A 21,540-nucleotide genomic window follows, 5' to 3' on the forward strand; every position below is an offset into this window, starting at 1 on the left:
TGGGAAATAGTTTGGTGGCTATAATTTGAAATGAAATCAATGTTAAATGAGAGGGAGACGGAGCCTAGAGAGCTGTTGGAGGTCCAGCCGGTCTGAGTATGATTGATTGTGGTTAAGAATCTTCACGAGGTCTTATCTCGCAGCGATGGAGGCAGCGAAGTCTAATTACTTCGCTGCCCTCATCGCGTCCGCAGATAATTGCCCGGCCCCCCTGTTTGGGGTGACTCGCTCCCTCCTGAATCAGGAGATGAGGGAGGAGCCCCTGCAGGGTCGTGCCGAGGAGTTTAGTCAATATCTGGCGTATAAAATCGCTCAGATTCGGGGCGGTCTGGACTCCGACTGGGCAGAGTCTGACGATGGGGAATCGAGCGGTCTTGGGAACATTACTTGGGAAGAATTTGATCCTGTGACTCCAGAAGAAGTGGACAGGATCATGGGGAGGCTGAGTTCCACCACGTGTTTATTGGACCCGTGCCCCTCCTGGCTGGTTTATGCAGCTCGGGAGGGGACACGAGGCTGGCTCCAGGCGGTAATAACTGCTTCTCTGAGAGAGGGTAGCTTCCCTGCCGCCTTGAAGGAGGCGGTGGTGAGGCTCCTCCTCAAGAAGCCTGCCCTGGACCCGGCCATTTTGAACAACTATCGTCCGGTCTCCAACCTTCGCTTTTTAGCGAAGGTTGTTGAGAGTGTGGTGGCACATCAGCTTCCTCTGTTCCTGGAGGAAACGGATTATCTGGACCCCTACCAATTGGGCTTGAGGCCTGGGTACAGCACGGAGATGGCATTGGTCGCACTGGTGAATGATCTCTGGCGGGGTCGGGACAGGGGTTGCTCCTCTGTCCTAGTCCTATTAGACCTCTCAGCAGCTTTTGATACCATCGACCATGGTATCCTACTGCGGCGCCTCGGGGTTGGGAGTGGGTGGCACTGTTTTACAGTGGTTCTCCTACCTCCTGGGTCGTTCACAGTCAGTGTTGGCAGGGGGGCAGAGGTCGGCCTCGAGGCCTCTCGTTTGTGGAGTCCCTCAGGGGTCGGTCCTCTCACCCCTTCTGTTCAACATCTATATGAAGCCGCTGGGTGAGATCATTCGTGGTTTGGGGGTGGGGTATCATCAGTACGCTGATGATACCCAGCTTTTTATTTCCACCCCAGATCAACCCGGTGATGCCCTTGCCGTGATGTCCCGTTGCCTGGAGGCGGTGAGGGTCTGGATGGGGAGGAACAGGCTTCGACTAAATCCGGACAAGACCGAGTGGCTGTGCATACCGGCATCTCGGGTTGTCCACTCTATTCGATCTTTATCTATAGGGGGTGAGGTGTTACCCCCCGTAGATAGAGCTCGCAACTTGGGTGTCCTCCTTGACTCACAGCTCAGTTTAGAAGACCATATAGGATCTGTGACCAGGGGGGCTTTTGCCCAGGTTCGGAGGCTCCAGCTGGTGCAGAATGCGGCCACGCGAGTTGTGATGGGGGTCTCCCAATACTCCCATGTAACACCTCTGCTTTGCGAGCTGCATTGGCTTCCAGTTGTCTTCCGGGTGAGATTCAAGGTGCTGGTGATGACCTATAAAGCCCTAAATGGCATGGGCCCGGATTATTTACAGGAGTACCTTTTGCCGGCGTTAAGTTCCCATCGTCCTGTGCGCTCCCACAGAGAGGGCCTCCTCAGGGTGCCGTCGGTCAGGGAATGTCGACTGGCGGCCCCCAGGGGGAGAGCATTCTCTGTGGGCGCGCCTGCCCTCTGGAATCAGCTCCCTGTTGAGCTCCGGATGGCTCCCGACCTTCGCTCTTTTCGCCGCAACCTGAAGACTTGGCTATTTGAACTTACCGGCCTGGACTGAGGGATTGGGATTTTAGATCTTAAATTTTAATTTTAGAACGTGTTTTATTGTTTAGGGCTACTTGGTTTAATTTATTTTAATTTTTGTATATTATGTGTTGTATATAGTGTTTTAATTGCCCTGTACACCGCCCCGAGTAAATGCATCACAGAATAATATTGTATTCACTGGGGGTACAAATGTAAAATTTTCCAGCCCTGAACCAATTTGCATTAACCATAATATTTCAGTTTTCAAACAAACTTTTGAAAACCATTTCAAACACTCTTTGAAAGCAAAAATTAACACTATTGCTTATATAAGGTATTTATATGCTACTATGCAGGAAATAAGTTGCTGACAGGTTTTTGGTGTCTTTCCCTAGAACTCACATGCAAGACCTGAAAGATGTCACTAATAATGTCCATTATGAGAATTACAGAAGCAGAAAATTGGCAGCTGTAACATACAATGGAATTGACAACAACAAAAATAAAGGGCAGTTAACAAAGTAAGTCGTGATTTAGATGGAACTATAGCTTGTTCTGCCTGGTCCTGGAGAACTGTTTGTGGGTAAATATTCTGCCATCCTGTTAATTTTTTTAAGACTCATAAAACAACAATATAATCCTGCTGTCTTCCAAATTATCCTATCTTAAAATATAAATGGTAGCAGTACAGTAGGAACACATTGCTGTTGTTTAGATGTGGGCTTCTCATCATTAATTGGACAGGGTGAGGAACAGGATACTAAACTAAACAGACCTTATCTCACCCAAACACTCTTCCATAGAATGCAGTCTGCATGTTGTATTGATTTTGGCCAAACGTATTCTCAGATATGTACATGCATTGCATAGTAGCTTGATCTGTTTTTAAACGATAAAAACATTTCTGTGGTGCTGCTAACAGGTTATACAAAAATATACTGATGAACTATTTGAAATTATTTAAACTTGTGCTATGCATACTTTGTTTTTGTATGTGCTTCAGATTTCAGTCCAATGTTCTCAAAAACTTTACCGCAGCATTTCATAATTTATGTCTGGTATTTACAGGTGAAACTCAAAAAATTACAATATCATGCAAAAGTTCATTTATTTCAGTAATGCAACTTAAAAGGGGAAACTAATATATGAGATAGACTCATTACATGCAAAGCAAGATAGTTCAAGCCATGATTTGTCATAATTGTGATGATTATGGCTTACAGCTCATGAAAACCCCAAATCCACAATCTCAGAAAATTAGAATATTGTGAAAAGGTGCAATATTCTAGGCTTAAAGTGTCCCACTCTAATCAGCTAATTAAGCCATAACACCTGCAAAGGGTTCCTGAGCCTTTAAATGGTCTCTCAGTCTGGTTCAGCAGGAATCATAATCATGGGGAAGACTGCTGACCTGACAGTTGTGCAGAAAACCATCATTGACACCCTCCATAAGGAGGGAAAGCCTCAAAAGGTAATTGCAAAAGAAGTTGAATGTTCCCAAAGTGCTGTATCAAAGCACGTTAATAGAAAGTTATGTGGAAGGGAAAAGTGTGGAAGAAAAAGGTGCACAAGCAGCAGGGATGACCGCAGCCTGGAGAGGATTGTCAGGAAAAGACCATTCAAAAGTGTTGGGGACTTTCACAAGGAGTGGACTGAGGCTGGAGTCAGTGCATCAAGAGACACCACACACAGACAGATCCTGGACATGGGCTTCAAATGTCATATTCCTCTTGTCAAGCCGCTCCTGAACAACAAACAAAGTCAGAAGCGTCTTACCTGGGCTAAAGAAAAACAGACCTGGTCTGTTGCTCAGTGGTCCAAAGTCCTCTTTTCTGATGAGAGCAACTTTTGCATCTCATTTGGAAACCAAGGACCCAGAGTCTGGAGGAAGAATGGAGAGGCACACACTGCAAGATGCTTGAAGTCCAGTGTGAAGTTTCCACAGTCTGTGTTGATTTGGGGAGCCATGTCATCTGCTGGTGTTGGTCCACTGTGCTTCATTAAGTCCAGGGTCAACGCAGCCGTCTACCAGGAGATTTTGGAGCACTTCATGCTTCCTTCCGCAGACGAGCTTTATGGGGATGCTGACTTCATTTTCCAGCAGGACTTGGCACCTGCCCACACTGCCAAAAGCACCAAAAGCACTGCTAAGTTTGTAAGCCGCCCTGAGTCTTCGGAGAAGGGCGGGATATAAATAGAATGAAAAAAAAAAAGCTGGTTCAATGACCGTGGGATTACTGTGCTTGATTGGCCAGCAAACTCGCCTGACCTGAACCCCATAGAGAATCTATGGGGCATTGCCAAGAGAAAGATGAGAGACATGAGAGACATGAGACCAAACAAGATGAGAGACATGAGAGACATGAGACCAAACAATGCAGAAGAGCTGAAGGCCACTGTTGAAGCATCCTGGTCTTCCATAACACCTCAGCAGTGCCACAGGCTGATAGCTTCCATGCCACGCCGCATTGAGGCAGTAATTGCTGCAAAAGGGGCCCAAACCAAGTACTGAGTACATATGCATGCTTATACTTTTCAGAGGTCCGATATTGTTCTACGGACACTCCTTGTTTTATTGATTGCATGTAATATTCTAATTTTCTGAGATTGTGGATTTGGGGTTTTCATGAGCTGTACGCCATAATCATCACAATTATGACAAATCACGGCTTGAACTATCTTGCTTTGCATGTAATGAGTCTATCTCATATATTAGTTTCCCCTTTTAAGTTGCATTACTGAAATAAATGAACTTTTGCATGATATTCTAATTTTTCTAGTTTCACCTGTAAATTATTGAAAAGGATAGAAGAGTTCGGAGAAATAGCAGGACTGAAGAGAAACAGAGAAAAAACTAAAGTCATAGTTAAGAATCTTACAGAAAAACCAAAAATTCAACAGTCAGGAAAAATAGATTTCCAGATGGTTAAGAAAGTTAAATATTTGGGAATATACTTAAGAGCAAGATGTGCAACAATAAAAGAAGACAATTATACAAAACTATTAAACCAAATAAAACTGGATTTGGGGAAAATGGAAAAATTTACAATTATCAATGTAAGGAAGACTAGCTACCGTGAAAATGAATATCTTACCAAAATTACTTTTCCTATTTCAAACAGTACCCATAAAATTAGAGAAAAAAATCGACAATTTAAATACACTGATTTTGAAATTTATTTGGCAAGGGAAGAAAGCCAGAATTAGATTGAAAATGTTACAAGAATCTAAAGAAAATGGAGGATTTGGACTACCAGATTGGGTCTTATACTACCAAGCATGTGCTTTAACATGGCTAAAAGAATGGATAACCCTTAAACATAAAAGATTATTATATTTAGAAGGACATGATTTACAACTTGGATGGCACACTTTTCTATGGTATGGAAAGAATAAAATCCACAGACATTTCCAAAATCGCTATATAAGAAATGCATTATTTTTAGTATGGGAAAAGAGAAAAGCTAAAATCTACATGAAAATACCAGGATGGCTTTCAGCAATGGAAGCTTTTGTTCACCCAAACTTAATTAACTTTGAGAAAATTGTAACCTACAAAGATATTTTGAATACAGAAAGGAAATTAAAATCTAAACAAGAGTGGGAAGATCAGGGTATTGATTTATCATGGTGGCCTCAGTTGCAAATACAAATGAGATATGAGAAAGATGCTAAAATACATGGTTTTTATAAAGACCAGACAATGTTTGATCAGGTATTATTGACATCAGACAAAAAGGTGATTAAGAAACTGTATAATTTCCTATTAAATTTAAAAATGGAAGATGAACAAGTGAAAGAAACAATGATAACATGGGCAAAAAATTTCAGGGACAATATAGAATTAGAAAAATGGCAAAATCTTTAAGAAAGAAACTATAAATGACAATGGCAACTGCCTATAAAGAAAATTTATATAAAATGTTTTATAGATGGCATTTACCACCTGCGAGATTAGCAAAAATGTTTAAAAACGTCTACTAACTGCTGGAAGTATAAGCAAAAAACAGGCACATACTATCATCTTCGGTGGACGTGCCCTAAAGCAAAAAAAATTTGGGCAAAAATACATATTTGGTTAGAAAAAATGTTAAGAAAACATGTAGATTTTAAACCCAAACTATTTCTATTAGGTATAATACCAGAAAAATATGATAAAGAAAATGAATCATAGCTTTTTTGTAGAACCATTAATCGTTTGCTTTGTGGGACATACAGTTTAGCTCCCACCCAAGCTAGACCATCTTGCATTGTACATTCTCCCTTGTGCATTTGGAAGCTCTTATCCTCCAAAGCTGCCTTTAGGGTATCCTTTAAATCATCAGCTAGTTGGGTTTTCATTTTGGCTTGTGCCTGGGTGGTGACTGGGGCCGCCAGTTGCCTGGAGGGGATGACTGGTTTAATTACCTCCGTCTTTGAACTACAGTATTGCGGCAGCCTGGGTAAAGCATCTGCTAGAAAGTTCCTCCCCCCTGGGAGGTACCTTAACGTGAAGTTGAATCAGTTAAAATACTGGGTCCACCAAGCTTGTTTGGGTAATAGTCTCTGGGATGGTGGTGGTTAAGACTTCTAAATTTTTATGGTCAGTCCATACTTCAAATGGGATTTGGGGGATAGTCTCTGGGGTGGTGGTGGTTAAGGCTTCTAAATTTTTATGGTCAGTCGATACTTCAAATAGGGTTTTCCCTCCTTCTAGAAAATGCCTCCAAGTTAGGAGCACCCAGTGCAGTCCATAGGCTTCCTTCTCCCAGACTGCCCATCTCTGCTTTGTCTCATTTAGCTTTTTAGAAGTGTAGGTACATGGCTGCAGGACCCCTTGCTCATTTTCCTACAGAAACAGTGAGTCCACTGCAACATCACTGGCATCAGCCTGAATGACGAAGGAGGCATTGGGGTCTGGGTGTTTCAGCACCAGCTCCGCTGCAAATAAGCACTTAAGCTTTTCAAATGCAGCCTGGCATTCCATAGTCCATTTAAGTGGCTGGCTGGGTTTGGGTTGGTGGGAGTGCATCTGACCCCTTCTCACTGAAGATGTCCCACTACTCCTTGGGGATCCGAAGGTCACCCCAGGGCCGATCTTTGGCAGTTTGGCGGCTACTCCCACCTCCCTTTTTGTTTTTGCCTGCTGCAGCTTCAGGGTAGGTTTTTGACGGCCTTTTCCCCCTCCCCCATCACAGCCGGCAAGCTGGATTTTTAGCCCCCTACTCCAGTTCACACAGGGCTTCCATTTCTGGAGTCAAGACAGTCCTAACACAAGGGGCTTTTCCATTCCAGGGGCTGCAATGAAGCTCAGGGTCTCCATGTGTGCCCCCATCCTCATCTCTATTGGTTCAGTAACAAATGTCACTGCCCTCCCCCCGGGCACTGAATCATCCAGCTGGCAAAAAGCTATGGGCACTTTAAGCTGTTTGAGTCTCACATCCAGTTTCCTGACCAGGGCAGGGTTGACAAGGCATCTGGTGCACCCCAAATCCAGTACGGCTACTAGGCTCCTTTTTTGCCCTGAGGATTGAACCACCAGTTCTGTGGGGATGGTCACTGGGTTGACCGGGCAACTTACCAAGGGATCATCATCGTAGTCTGAGTCGCTTTCCACCAGGCTGCCCACCGGGTCAGTCATAGTTCTCCCAACCTCTTTGGGAGGTGGGTTGAAATCTCTGACTTCTACACCCTTTGGGGTGGTTTCATGGACTTGCTGTTGTGGTTTTGCTGTTTTTTAGCAGGACCCTGAATTGCCTTCTGGGGTCGGCATGCAGCTCAGCAGTCGGCAGCTCAGTGCCGCTCCTTCCCACACCTGAAGGAGCCAGTGGATTGTTAGCATGGACTCTATTCACAGGGTGCTGGTTTGGGGGCCTCTTTATTTTCAGGGGAGGATCTTCACCATCCACAGTTCAGCCAGTATTTGGATCAAGCCAGGTTGATTTCCACTTCCTTTGCTAGGACATACCAGCCATGGAGGTGGGGGGGCGCCACTGGAAATGCAGATGTTGTAGACCTCGTCACTTAGCTCGTCTCAGAAGCATCTAATCAAGATGTCTTCTGGCCAGTAGGTCAGTTGGCAGGCCAGGTCACGAAACTCCTGGGTGTACTCTGTCACCCCCCATGTGCCCTTAGGAAAGAAAAGCCTTCAACTCCATTTGGTTAAAGCAAAGGGTTCTTTCACTAAGGATGTTGGTTGCAGTAAAGTCAAGCCAGCTCTGAAATTTACCATGCTCACTAGTTACAAAATAAGGTGTAGGCTTGCCCCGGCCCACCCCTCCCCCCATGACCAGTCTGTTTCCAACCAACGGAGCTCGCCAAGATGTTTTGAGATCTCTGAGATGTTTGGGGGTAATCTGCATATTTCTCAGGATGCCTGCCTATGGGGTGCTGGTACAATCAGGATCTGGCTGCCGTGGTCCTTATCACCTGTCATTCCCCCCCTCCCAATTTCCTATCACTTACACACAAAGCTTTATTGCCCTTTCATCCTTCCCCCTTTGATCCTTCTCCCTCCTCCCCTTCTTCTTTTGATAGCAGGATACCTGTGAGGCCAAGCCAGGCAGAGGTGACAGGAACAGTTACTGTGATAACTGATTTTTAGATATTTGGGAGTTGAAAATGTAAAAAAGGTAGACAAGAGCCCTTTCAGAGCATTTTCTACAGAAACTATTTCCCCAAACCATTAAAACAGATTAAAGAATTTAATCCTTGTCCAGGTGCATTGTTCTCTACTATGCCAGAACTACATTTTGTTGCTTGTCCTCCCCAAAATCCACAACAAAGCCGCCTAAAACTACTTAGTTGAAAATGAAACTATCAAATAAACTTTTTAAAAATACCGTTTCTTTATATACTGTACTTGCAAGTGTAGCTTCACTGGGAGTTTTTTTTTAATTATTTACTAGATTAATTGGGGAATTTATCTTCAATACTGATTACAAATGAAGATATTCTGTGTGCCCAACACTGTCAGTAATTAGTTTAATTCTGTATAGACTGAAAAATAATTGAGAAAATATCCTCTTAAGTTTATTTAGCACAGAAACATTACATTATCTGGATTAGTTAATATAGTTTTAACATTTCCCAAAGGTACTTTTTCACGAGGCAACTGGATTTTTTTTTCTCTTTGAAGACGTTTCACTTTTTTCAAAGAGAAAAAAGAAAGTCCAGTTGCCTCATGAAAAAGCACCTTTGGGACAACCATGACGTGGATGACTGAGAATCTCCATAAACATAGTTTTAACATAGTTTTCTTCATACAGTTCTCTTTTATTTTAATCATTTTACCTAATTAGACTGATTAATTATTGCTCAGCGATTTTAACAGATTCTTTAACTGTTGTTAGGTTTATAATTCACTTTAGTGGTTATGAGTTTAGGATAAAGCATTACACATTTAATGTGCTTTTTCTCTGTGGCATAAAACTCCATTGCTGTTTACTGTCTACAGGTTAAACTCGAAAAATTAGAATATCGTGCAAAAGTTCATTTATTTCAGTAATGCAACTTAAAAGGGGAAACTAATATATGAGATAGACTCATTACATGCAAAGCAAGATAGTTCAAGCCGTGATTTGTCATAATTGTGATGATTATGGCGTACAGCTCATGAAAACCCCAAATCCACAATTTCAGAAAATTAGAATATTACATGCAATCAATAAAACAAGGAGTATCCGTAGAACAATATCGGACCTCTGAAAAGTATAAGCATGCATATATACTCAGTACTTGGTTTGGGCCCCTTTTGCAGCAATTACTGCCTCAATGCGGCGTGGCATGGAAGCTATCAGCCTGTGGCACTGCTGAGGTGTTATGGAAGACCAGGATGCTTCAATAGCGGCCTTCAGCTCTTCTGCATTGTTCGGTCTCATGTCTCTCATCTTTCTCTTGGCAATACCCCATAGATTCTCTATGGGGTTCAGGTCAGGCGAGTTTGCTGGCCAATCAAGCACAGTAATCCCACGGTCATTGAACCAGGTTTTGGTGCTTTTGGCAGTGTGGGCAGGTGCCATGTGCTGCTGGAAAATGAAGTCAGCATCCCCATAAAGCTCGTCTGCGGAAGGAAGTTTATGAAGTGCTCCAAAATCTCCTGGTAGACGGCTGTGTTGACCCCGGACTTAATGAAGCACAGTGGACCAACACCAGTAGATGACATGGCTCTCCAAATCAACACAGACTGTGGAAACTTCACACTGGACGTCAAGCATCTTGCAGTGTGTGCCTCTCCATTCTTCCTCCAGTCTCTGGGTCCTTGGTTGCTCTCATCAGAAAAGAGGACTTTGGACCACTGAGCAACAGACCAGGTCTGTTTTTCTTTAGCCCAGGTAAGACGCTTGTGATGTTGTTTGTTGTTCAGGAACGGCTTGTCAAGAGGAATACGACATTTGAAGCCCATGTCCAGGATCCTTCTGTGTGTGGTGGCTCTTGATGCACTGACTCCAGCCTCAATCCACTCCTTGTGAAAGTCCCCAACACTTTTGAATGGCCTTTTCCTGACAGTCCTCTCCAGGCTGCGGTCATCCCTGCTGCTTGTGCACCTTTTTCTTCCACACTTTACCCTTCCACATAACTTTCTATTAACGTGCTTTGATACAGCACTTTGGGAACATTCAACTTCTTTTGCAATTACCTTTGGAGGCTTTTCCTCCTTATGGAGGGTGTCAATGATGGTTTTCTGCACAACTGTCAGGTCAGCAGTCTTCCCCATGATTGTGATTCCTACTGAACCAGACTGAGAGACCATTTAAAGGCTCAGGAACCCTTTGCAGGTGTTGTGGCTTAATTAGCTGATTAGAGTGGGACACTTTGAGCCTAGAATATGGCACCTTTTCACAATATTCTATTTTTCTGAGATTGTGGATTTGGGGTTTTCATGAGCTGTAAGCCATAATCATCACAATTATGACAAATCACGGCTTGAACTATCTTGCTTTGCATGTAATGAGTCTATCTCATATATTAGTTTCCCCTTTTAAGTTGCATTAAATAAATAAATAAATAAATAAATAAATAAATAAATAAATAAACCTTTATTGTCAAAGTACAACATGTGTACATTGAGATTAACTGAGCCTCCCCCCGTGCTCTCTCCCCCCAACACACAGTGACAACAAACCCTCCATCCTACCACACCATGTGAACCAACTACACCACACACCGGTCTCCCAAGTCAATTCTGCATAAGGCTACTGCTAAGCTTGTAAGCCACCCTGAGTCTTCGGAGAAGGGCGGGATATAAATGGAATTAAAATAAAATAAATAAATAAAATAAGATTATGTCCCATTTAAAAGCCTAACAGCCCACGGATAAATGCTATTTTTCAGCCTGTTGGTACGGCTGGCTATATTCCTGTATCTCCTACCGGATGGTAGTAGAGTAAAGAGATACCGTCCAGGGTGTGAGTGATCCCTGAGAATCTTCCTCACTCTTCCAAGGCAACGAGCCCTGGCGATGTCATCCAGTGGTGTCAGGGAACAGCCCACAATGTCTTGTGCTGTGCTCACTACCCTCTGTAATACTTTCCTGTCCATGGCTGTCAGACCAGCATACCAAACCACAATACCATACGAGAGGACGCTCTCTATGGTAGACCGGTAAAAGAGGGTCATTAGCTGTTGTTCTACCCTGTTCTTCCGCAAGATCCTAAGAAACTGAAGCCTCTGTTGGGCCTTTCTAGCCACCTGGGTTGTGTTAACTTTCCAGGTCAGATCTTCACAGAGGTAGACTCCCAGAAATTTAAAGGAGGAAACTCTCTTTACACAGTCCTCCCCGATGTAAAGTGGGGCAGGTTCCTCCTTTTTTCTCCGGAAGTCTAACACCATCTCTTTCGTCTTGCCGATGTTTATGTTTATGTTTACTGAAATAAATGAACTTTTGCACGATATTCTAATTTTTCAAGTTTCACCTGTAGTATTTTTTCTTTCTTTTTTCCTTTGTGTTTTGTTTTTTGACATGAGGAATATAAAAATGTTGGGATGGTTTATATAAAGGAAATGTTTTAGATACTTAAGTGTAATTGATCTTGAGAAAATTTCAATGGATAAAAATGTTTTGAATAGATGTAAAATATTAGATAATTGGATTTATTAAATGGAACATTTAAAGATTAAACATATGTTTGCATATAGTTAAAAAGAAGAGACAAATTCTGGATATAAATGTACATTAGCCTAAGAAGGACATGTATTTTAAGTAGTATTTGTTGTTGTTAGCTGCGAAGTCATGTCCGACTCATCGCGACCCTATGGACAATGTTCCTCCAGGCCTTCCTGTCCTCTACCATCTTCTGGAGTCCATTTAAGCTCACGCCTACTGCTTCAGTGACTCCATCCAGCCACCTCATTCTCTGTCGTCCCCTTCTTCTATTGCCCTCAATCTTTCCCAGCATTAGGCTCTTCTCCAGTGAGTCCTTCCTTCTCATTAGGTGGCCAAAGTATTTGAGTTTTAGCTTCAGGATCTGGCCTTCTAAAGAGCAGTCACGGTTGATCTCCTCTATGACTGACCGGTTTGAATGCCTTGCAGTCCAAGGGACTTGCAGGAGTCTTCTCCAGAACCATAGTTCAAAGGACTCAATTCTTTGGCGCTCAGCCTTTTTTATGGTCCAGCTTTCACTGCCATACATTGCAACTGGGAAGACCATAGCCTTGACTATACGCACTTTTGTTGACAGGGTGATGTCTCTGCTTTTTAGTGTGCTGTCTAGATTTGCCATTGCTTTCCTCCCCAGGAGCAAGCGTCTTTTAATTTCTTGGCTACAGTCCCCATCTGCAGTGATCTTGGAGCCCAGGAAAATAAAATCTGTCACTACCTTCATTTTTTCCCCATCTATTTGCCAGGAATTGAGAGGGCCGGATGCCATGATCTTGGTTTTCTTAATGTTAAGTTTCAACCCAAGATTTGCACTCTCCTTCTTCACCCGCAACACGAGGCTCTTTAGTTCTTCTTCACTTTCTGCCATTAGAGTGGTATCATCTGCATATCTTAGGTTGTTGCTATTTCTTCCGGCAATCTTAATTCCAACTTTTGATTCCTCCAACCCTTCCTTTCTCATGATATGCTCTGCATATAAGTTAAATAGGCAGGGCGACAGTATACAGCCTTGCCAGACTCCTTTCCCAATTTTGAACCAATCAGTGGTTCCGTGTCCAGTTCTCACTGTTGCTTCTTGACCCACATATAGGTTTCTCAAGAGACAAATAAGATGGTCTGGTACGCCCATCTCTTTAAGAACTTGCCACAGTTTGTTATGATCCACACAATCAAAGGCTTTAGCATAGTCAATGAAGCAGAAGTAGATGTTTTTCTGGAACTCCCTAGCTTTCTCCATGATCCAACGTATGTTGGCAATTTGATCTCTAGTTCCTCTGCCTCTTCGAAATCCTGCCTGTACTTCTGGTAGTTCTCGGTCCACATACTGCTGGAGTCTAGCTTGTAGGATTTTAAGCATAACTTTACTAGCATGAGAAATGAGTGCAATGGTACGATAGTTTGAACATTCTTTGGCACTGCCTTTCTTTGGAATTGGAATGTAAACTGATCTTTTCCAATCCTGTGGCCACTGTTCAGTTTTCCAAATTTGCTGGCAAATTGAGTGTAGCACTTTTACTGCATCATCTTTTAAGATTTTGAATAGCTCAGCTGGAATACTGTCACCTCCACTAGCTTTGTTGTTGCTTAGCTTTCCTAAGGCCCACTTCACTTCACATTCTAGGATGTCTGGCTTGAGGTCAGTAACCACCTCATTCTGGTTATCAGGGATGTTAAGCTCGTTCTTGTATAGTTCTTCTGTGTAATTTTGCCACCTCTTCTTAATCTCTTCTGCCTCTGTTAGGTCCCTGCCATTTTGGTCCTTTATCATGCCCATTTTTGCATGAAACGTTCCAATTTTCTTGAAGAGATCTCTGGTCCTCCCTATTCTATTGTTTTCTTCTATTTCTTTGCACTGTTCATTTAAGAAGGCATTCTTATCTCTTCTAGCTATTCTCTGGAATTCTGCACTCAATTGGGTGTATCTTTCTTTTTCTCCCTTGCCTTTAGCTTCCCTCCTTTCCTCAGCTATTTGCAAAGCTTCCTCAGACAGCCATTTTGCTTTCTTCCATTTCTTTTTCTTTGGGATGGTTTTAGTTGCTACGTCTTGTACAATGTTGCGAACCTCCGTCCATAGTTCTTCAGGCACTCTGTCTATCAGATCTAATTCCTTAAATCTATTTGTCACCTCTACTGTGTATTCGTCAGGGATATGATTTAGTTCATACCTGAGTGGCCTAGTGCTTTTCCCTACTTTCTTCAGTTTAAGCCTAAATTTTGCAATGAGAAGCTCATGGTCTGAGCCACAGTCAGCTCCTGGTTTTGTTTTTACTGACTGTATAGAGCTTCTCCATCTTTGGCTGCAGAGCATATAGTCAATCTGATTTCTGTGTTGACCGTCTGGTGATGTCCATGTGTAGAGCCGTCTCTTGGGTTGTTGGAAAAGTGTGTTTGCTATGACCATCGTATTCTCTTGACAAAATTCTATCAGCATGTGCCCTGCTTCATTTTGTACTCCAAGGCCAAACTTGCCTGTTATTCCGGTTATCTTTTGGCTTCCTACTTTAGCATTCCAATCCCCCATGATGATAAAGACATCATTTTTTGGTGTTAGTTCTATAAGGTGCTGTAGGGCTTCATAGAACCGGTCAATTTCATCCTGTTGTGATTCAGGGTCAGCCTGTGGGTTCGGCAGTTGGGTCGGACGATGACTCAGAGGAGGAGGGGGGTGTTGAAGATCTTGCTGATGATAGCCCTCAGGCAGGCCCCTCCCACTTGGTCACCATGGAGACCCAGCTGTGTGAGCCTGACAGTGTGGATGAAGATGACCCACAGCTGGCCCTGTTCAAGGACGCCCGACGCAGGAGGCAGTCAAGTAGGAGCAAGCAGAGGAAGGCTGTGGGGCTTCTCGGAAGGAGGCAAAGAGAGGCCACGCCCTGAACTCTTTATAAAGGGAATGTTTGGGGAGGGCTGGTTTGCTGAAAGCAACCGCTCCGATAGTGTTTCAAAGCTCCTATATCTTGGTATGTGTTTTGTTTGTTTTTGTAATAAATTTCGCAGACGTATTCCAGCCTCTTGCCGTTTATAAAGGGGTTGCCTTTTCTGCAAGGCCGGTAGCAGGCTGGTACAGAATACATCCTCTTCAGCACTGGTGGTTGGGGCATAGACTTGGACTACTGTGATATTGAATGGTTTGCCTTGGATTCGAACTGAGATCATTCTGTCATTTTGAGGATTGTATCCCAGTATTGCTTTTCCTAATCTTTTATTGACTATGAAGGCTACTCCATTTCTTCTGAGGGATTCTTGCCTGCAGTAGTATACCTGATGGTCATCTGAATTAAATTCACCCATTCCTGTCCATTTTAGTTTGCTGATTCCTAAGATGTCGATGTTCAGTCTTGTCATCTCTTGTTTGACCACGTCCAGCTTTCCTTGATTCATGGATCTTACATTCCAGGTTCCTATGGAGAAAAAATCTTTACAGCATCGGACTTTCCTTTCACCACCAGATACATCCACAGCTTAACCTCCTTTTAGCTTTGGCCCAGTCGCTTCATTCTTTCTGGCGCTACTAGTACTAGCCCTCTGCTCTTCCCCAGTAGCATATTGGACACCTTCCGACCCGAGGGGCTCATCTTCCAGCGTCATATCTTTTTTCCTTTTGGTACTGTCCATGGGGTTTTCATGGCAAAGATGCTGGAGTGGGTTGCCATTTCCTTCTCCAGTGGATTACGTTTTGTCAGAACTCTCTGCTATGACCTGTCCGTCTTGGGTGGCCCTGCATGGCATAGCTCATAGCTTCATTGAATTACGCAAGCCTCTTTGCCACGACAAGGCAGTAATCCATGAAGAGGAACCTTGTGGTACCCTACTGCTTACTTCTCTCCATGTGGATGTAGTGCCATTGAGGACTACTCGTTGAGTACTGTTTGTCAACCAGCTACAGATCCATCTGGTGGTGATGTTGTCTACTCCACCTTTTTCTAGCTTACCAAGGAGTAGGTTGTGGTCTACTTTGGCAAATGCTTTACTGAAATCTAGGTATACTATGTCCACTACGTTTCACTGATCTACTAGTTTAGTCACTTTATTGAAGAATGAGATCAGATTGGTCTGGCATGATCTGTTTTTAACAAACCCATGCTGGCTGCTAGTTATGACTTTGTTTGCTTCTAGTTGTTCGCAGATCTGTTTTTTGATTATCTTTTCTAGGATCTTCCCAGGTATTGATGTCAAACTGATTGGTCTGTAGTTTCCTGGGTCCATTTTTTTCCCTTTCTTGAAGATGGGGACCACATCAGCCCTTTTCCAATCCTCGGGTATTTCCCCAGTTCTCCAAGATTTGTGAAAGATGTGGTGCAACGGTTCTGAGATAACTTCTGCCAGCTCTTTCAGAACTCTGGGATGTAATCTGTCAGGTCCTGATGATTTATATTTTTCAAGGTCAGATAGGTGTTCTCTTACCATTTTCTTGCTTATTTTGATTTTTGTTTCTAGTATGACTTTTGCAGCGGCTTTTTTTTTGGTGTGTTGGGCTATGGTTTCTTTTTGTGTGAAGACTGATGCAAAGTATGAGTTAAGCAGCTCTGCTTTCTCACTGTTGCCTGTTACTTCCTTGCCATCGTCTCTCTTTAGTGGGCCTATAGTTTCCTTGACTTTTTTTCTTGTTATTAATATGTTGAAAGAAACTTTTTTATTGTCCTTGATTTCTGTTGCAAGTCTTTGTTCATTCTGAGCCTTTGCTTTCCTGACTTCTTTTCTGCATGTTCTGGCTGTCTGCTGATAATCAGCCTTGGTTATGTGCCCCTCTTTTCATTTTTTGTATTTGTCTTTTTTGTCTTTTAGTTTGTCTGAGAGATCTTTGTGCAACCATGCTGGTTTCTTCCTGGTTTTCTTGTTTTGCTTTCTGAATGGTATTGTGCTGATCTGGGCTTTTGTGATCGCATTTTTCAGGGTTTCCCATGCTTCTTGGGTTGTTTTCCCCTTTAGGATTTTCATCCATGGGATCTTTCCTAGGTTCTCTCTGAGTTTGTCAAAGTCAGCTCTTTTGAAGTTTAGGACATTGGTTGGATTGTTTTCTATTGCTAGTGTTTGCATTATATTAAATTCCAGTATGATGTGGTCACTTTCACCCAAGGTTCCGGCAATTTCGATTCCCTCTATCACTTCTTCTCTATTTGTAAGGATTAAGTCCAGTATAGCTTTGCGTCTAGTTCCCTCCTCCACCTTTTGGGTGACAGAGTTGTCAGCTAGGTTGGTTAGGAATCTGTTTGATCTCCCGCTCACTGCAGAGTTTGTCTCCCAGTTGATAGCTGGATAGTTGAAGTCTCCCATTACTACTGTGGTGTGCTTCCTGCATACATTTGCTAACTGGTTGGCAAAAAGTTCATCTGTTTCTTCTGGTTGGTTGGGTGGCCTGTAATATACACCTATGGTAATGACACTTTTTTCTCTTTTATATTGACCCATATAAATTCTGGAGGGCTTTTATCTTGGATCATGTGCATTTCTGTAGATATGCAGTATTTTCTTACATATAGTGCAATTCCCCCTCCTCTTTTTGTAGACCTGTTTCTTTTGAACAATTTGTATCCATCCATCTGTCCATTCCATTCATGGTTTTCGTCCCACCAGGTTTCTGTTATGCCAACTATGTCATACCCTCCCTTGTGTACTAAATAGAATAACAGAGTTGGAAGGGACCTTGGAGGTCTTCTAGTCCAACCCCCTGCTCAGGCAGGAAACCCTATACCATTTCAGATAAATAGTTTTCCAATCTCTTCTTAAAAACTTCCAGTGTTGGAGCATTCATAACTTCTGGAGGCAAGTTGTTCCACTGATTAATTGTTCTAACTGTCAGGAAATTTCCTCTTAGTTGTAGGTTGCTCCTCTCCTTGATTAGTTTCACAGTGTATTTGCAATGGGGGAGGGAGGAAGAATTGGAATGTGGGAGGAAGAGTGAGGGGTTAGGAATCCATGCTGTGCCTGGCCAGAACGTAGGCCTCGCTCCAGCTGAAGGCCACTGAAAGAATGCAAAGATGGGGAAGTTATGACAGCTCATTTCCAAAACAAATTAAGCATTGGTAATTGGACACTGACCAATAGCAGAGGGTTGGCCAGGGGAAAGTGGAAAGTTATCTGTAAAGTTTTTGTGCCAATTTGCCAGATACTGCTTCTCTTTGTCTGTAACCATGTATTGCTCTAGTAAAGCATGCTCTTGGAAAAACTCAGGCCAGGAGTCTTCTTTTCCTAGCTGACTAAGTGGGATGGATGACACTATTGCCAAATAACTGCCCAAAGACCTACCCCGGGCATCTCCACTGGGCCATTATCCAAGCCGACATCTAACTCTGAAAAAATCCAAGCAACTTCATGTGTCAGAAAATTAGCAAATTCCTCATCATGCCCTTGCAGATGAACCTGAGTCCTCCTTCCCCAGGCGGGATCGGGTCACCCAGAAAATGGCCGCTGGGTGATTACCTGCAGATGCAATTTGTGCAGAAAAATATTTCCACTTTATTGCACAAATTGCCTTGAGGTAGGCTTTAATAACAGCTCTTACCCATGTTCGGTCGAGTTCGTTCTTTGTCTACTGCCAGTGGTGCTCTAGGCATCTCTTGATCAACTTCATCTCTCTCAGTTCCTCTGTAAACCAAGAGGAACAAGGAATTCAATGGGTTGAGAGAGGCCGCCTTGGCACAGTCCTATCCAGGACCTTGGTCACCCCCCTATTCCAAGTAGCAGCTATATTCTCAGTAGGACTATGCAGCAGCTCCTCAGTTATTACCCCCAGTTTCCTCTGAAACCCATCAGGGTCCATCAGTCGCTGGGGATGGACTGTTCTAATAAGTCCCACCTCTCTGCATAGGGGTGTGGCCCTAGAGAAACTCAGCCTGTGATCTGCTGTGATCTACTGTGATCTGACTATCCAGGACCTTGGTCACCCCCCCTATTCCAAGTAGCAGCTATATTCTCAGTAGGACTATGCAGCAGCTCCTCAGTTATTACCCCCAGTTTCCTCTGAAACCCATCAGGGTCCATCAGTCGCTGGGGATGGACTGTTCTAATAAGTCCCACCTCTCTGCATAGGGGTGTGGCCCTAGAGAAACTCAGCCTGTGATCTGCTGTGATCTACTGTGATCTGACTATCCAGGACCTTGGTCACCCTCCTATTCCAAGTAGCAGCTATATTCTCAGTAGGACTATGCAGCAGCTCCTCAGTTATTACCCCCAGTTTCCTCTGAAACCCATCAGGGTCCATCAGTCGCTGGGGATGGACTGATCTAATAAGTCCCACCTCTCTGCATAGGGGTGTGGCCCTAGAGAAACTCAGCCTGTGATCTGCTGTGATCTACTGTGATCTGACCATGACAGAGGGACTAAAGAGAGGTCCATCAGTTCCAGACCACAGTGGCACCACTTCAAGAGCACCAAATCAGATGTTTGACCACTATTCCTAGTTGGGCCCTGGATGACTTGGGACAGGCCCATGGATGTCATGGTTTCCATGAACTCCTGAGCTACCTCCAACGCTACCCCCAGAGAAGGCAGGTGAAAGTCCCCCAGAACATAAACCTGGGAAACTCCACTGCCTGCTCTGCAGTGCGATCCAGGAGCTTGGACAGGGAAGCCGCTACATAGTAGGGAGGCTGGTACAATAGCAGTAGTCCCAACTGGTCCCTAGAGCCCACTCTTAAGAAAAAGCGTCTCACAACCAGGCATTTGCGGATCAGTGCCCCCGGTAGCAGTCAGATACTTTTGGATAACAACAGTCATACCACCTGCCCTGCCCTGCAAGCTAGACTGATGCCACACCTAATACCTGGCCATGTACATTTCTGAGAGAGGAACCCCTCCCTCTGGCCCCAGCCAGGTATCTGTAATATATGCCATGTTAGCCTTCTCTGTGGTGATCAAATCAGCAATAAAGGGGGCCTTATTACAGACCGATTGGTACTGGCATTTAAGAGCAGCAGCCCAAGACCCGGGTCACTGTTGATCCTCTGACCAGGTATAGAGTTTGAGCTCATGGGGCCAGAATATGTAACTGGTACAAGACACAGGTGGTTGTGTAGCTTGTGAGCAGCCCGCCTCCTGCCTCCCGCCATTTTATCTCCCCATACACAACACCACCAGAACACAATGCCCCACCTTATTCACCCTCCCAATCTCTCCCTCCCCCATCCTCAGCTTCCTTTCCAGTCCTAAGGGAACCCAGCTCCAACCATATGCTCCAGGTGGGATAAGAGGAAACCCAACAGGCACTATAGCTACAGCTCTCGGGGCCCTTGAGTCACTATATCCCTTCCACTCACCTCTCCAACCAAGGTGCCCCCCCACTCAGTTGCTCTCACCCACCAAGTGGGAGCCCACTGCCCCCCCCAGCTCTCACCCAGAGGAGAGGGTCCAATCACCCACACCACACCCTCACCCACATCCCCACAAAACCTAGATCCCCATAAGAATTCTTCAATACCAAATCATGTTACCAAACCCCAGGGCAGTTTATAAGTAGCTATGTGCAAGATAACCAAATAAAACAACTGCGCAAAGATGCTGTTGCAGCTGCCGGCCAGCCACCATGTGGCATAGACTCACACAAACGTCACTGACACCCCCAGGAGTCTGGGATTTGCAATGTCCAGGGAGCAAATAAAAGTCCACGCAACAGATTGTCCAGCCAGCAGCCTACCATCTACCACCCAGGGGGTGATGGATCCAGATGCCACCCTCAGAGAACAGTAGGGAACATTATCTCTGCCACCTCTATTATCACTGTACATCCAGTGTCATCTTACGCTTGCTGCAGTTCTGCTCCAATTCCCTGGTTTCAGCATCTTCCAGCAGCTTGCCCTGTTATATATTGATTTAATCGACTGGGAACTTGGGGAATCAAGCATGAATTCAGCTCTCCAATTCTCCCACTTCACTTCAGTTCTCCGCTAATCAGGCCAATTTTCAGTCAGCTTCCACTCAGGTCAACTTCTCTATCTCCCTCTTTGTCTCTGTTGCCATCTCTCAAGCTCTTCGTTACAGGAGTAAGTTCGTATTTTGTGTTGCATGATTGTCAAGGCTAATGGTGGGTATATGCACATTTTGGGGCATATCCTGTTTTTCTGTTCTTAATGTAGAACATGCAGATTTTGGTATGTTCAGATTAGAATCTGGAGAATTTTCTTGAGTTTGAACCTCTTTTGGTATGGATTCATAAGCTTTAAAAAAGGAAACACTTCTATAAAAAATATTTCATTTTGAATTGTTTTGAATGTGAATTTGGTTTGTTTCGAGTATTTCCAAAATGTTTCAAGCTTCAGTGTGTGAAACTGTGTGCTCTGAACCTGGGATAATAGTTTTATATTCAGGACAAGTAGTTTCATGAAACTTTATCCTTCAAATGCTTCAAAATGAAACATGCACTCTTGTGGCACACTTCTGTATATTAAACACATAAAGCTATTGGCTGAGTTTTAGAACCCTGTTACCAGTTGCACCTATTCATGCACAAACATATACTTTAAAATGCTCTTGCCTTTTCCAGCATAGCTGCTCATTATTACAGCTCTAAAGCACAGCAAGAGGGTTGTTGAAAGCTCTTATTTTATACTGCAATTTATTTACTTGGAGATTACATCCCATACACCAAGAAATTCCTCCACCCTTTTTTCTCCTAAAAGCATTGAGGTTGCTGTGTCATAATACTATAGCAATTGTAAAA

The 21,540-nt window shown here is 43.7% G+C and overlaps 1 protein-coding gene across 2 annotated transcripts in view; it reads left to right on the forward strand.

Moving 5' to 3' along the window:
* LOC310648202 (septin-7-like) overlaps positions 1-21,540 on the forward strand; it is a 688,898-nt gene that overhangs the window by 638,947 nt on the left and 28,411 nt on the right. For both annotated transcript variants that reach the window (XM_083375952.1, XM_083375951.1), the window contains one exon: positions 2,203-2,328. In XM_083375952.1, the coding sequence (XP_083232078.1) occupies positions 2,203-2,328 (126 nt within the window). The remainder of the gene's footprint in view (positions 1-2,202; positions 2,329-21,540) is intronic.

Source organism: Vipera ursinii, assembly GCF_947247035.1.
Source record: "Vipera ursinii genome assembly, chromosome: W".
Taxonomy (NCBI): Eukaryota; Metazoa; Chordata; class Lepidosauria; order Squamata; family Viperidae; genus Vipera; species Vipera ursinii.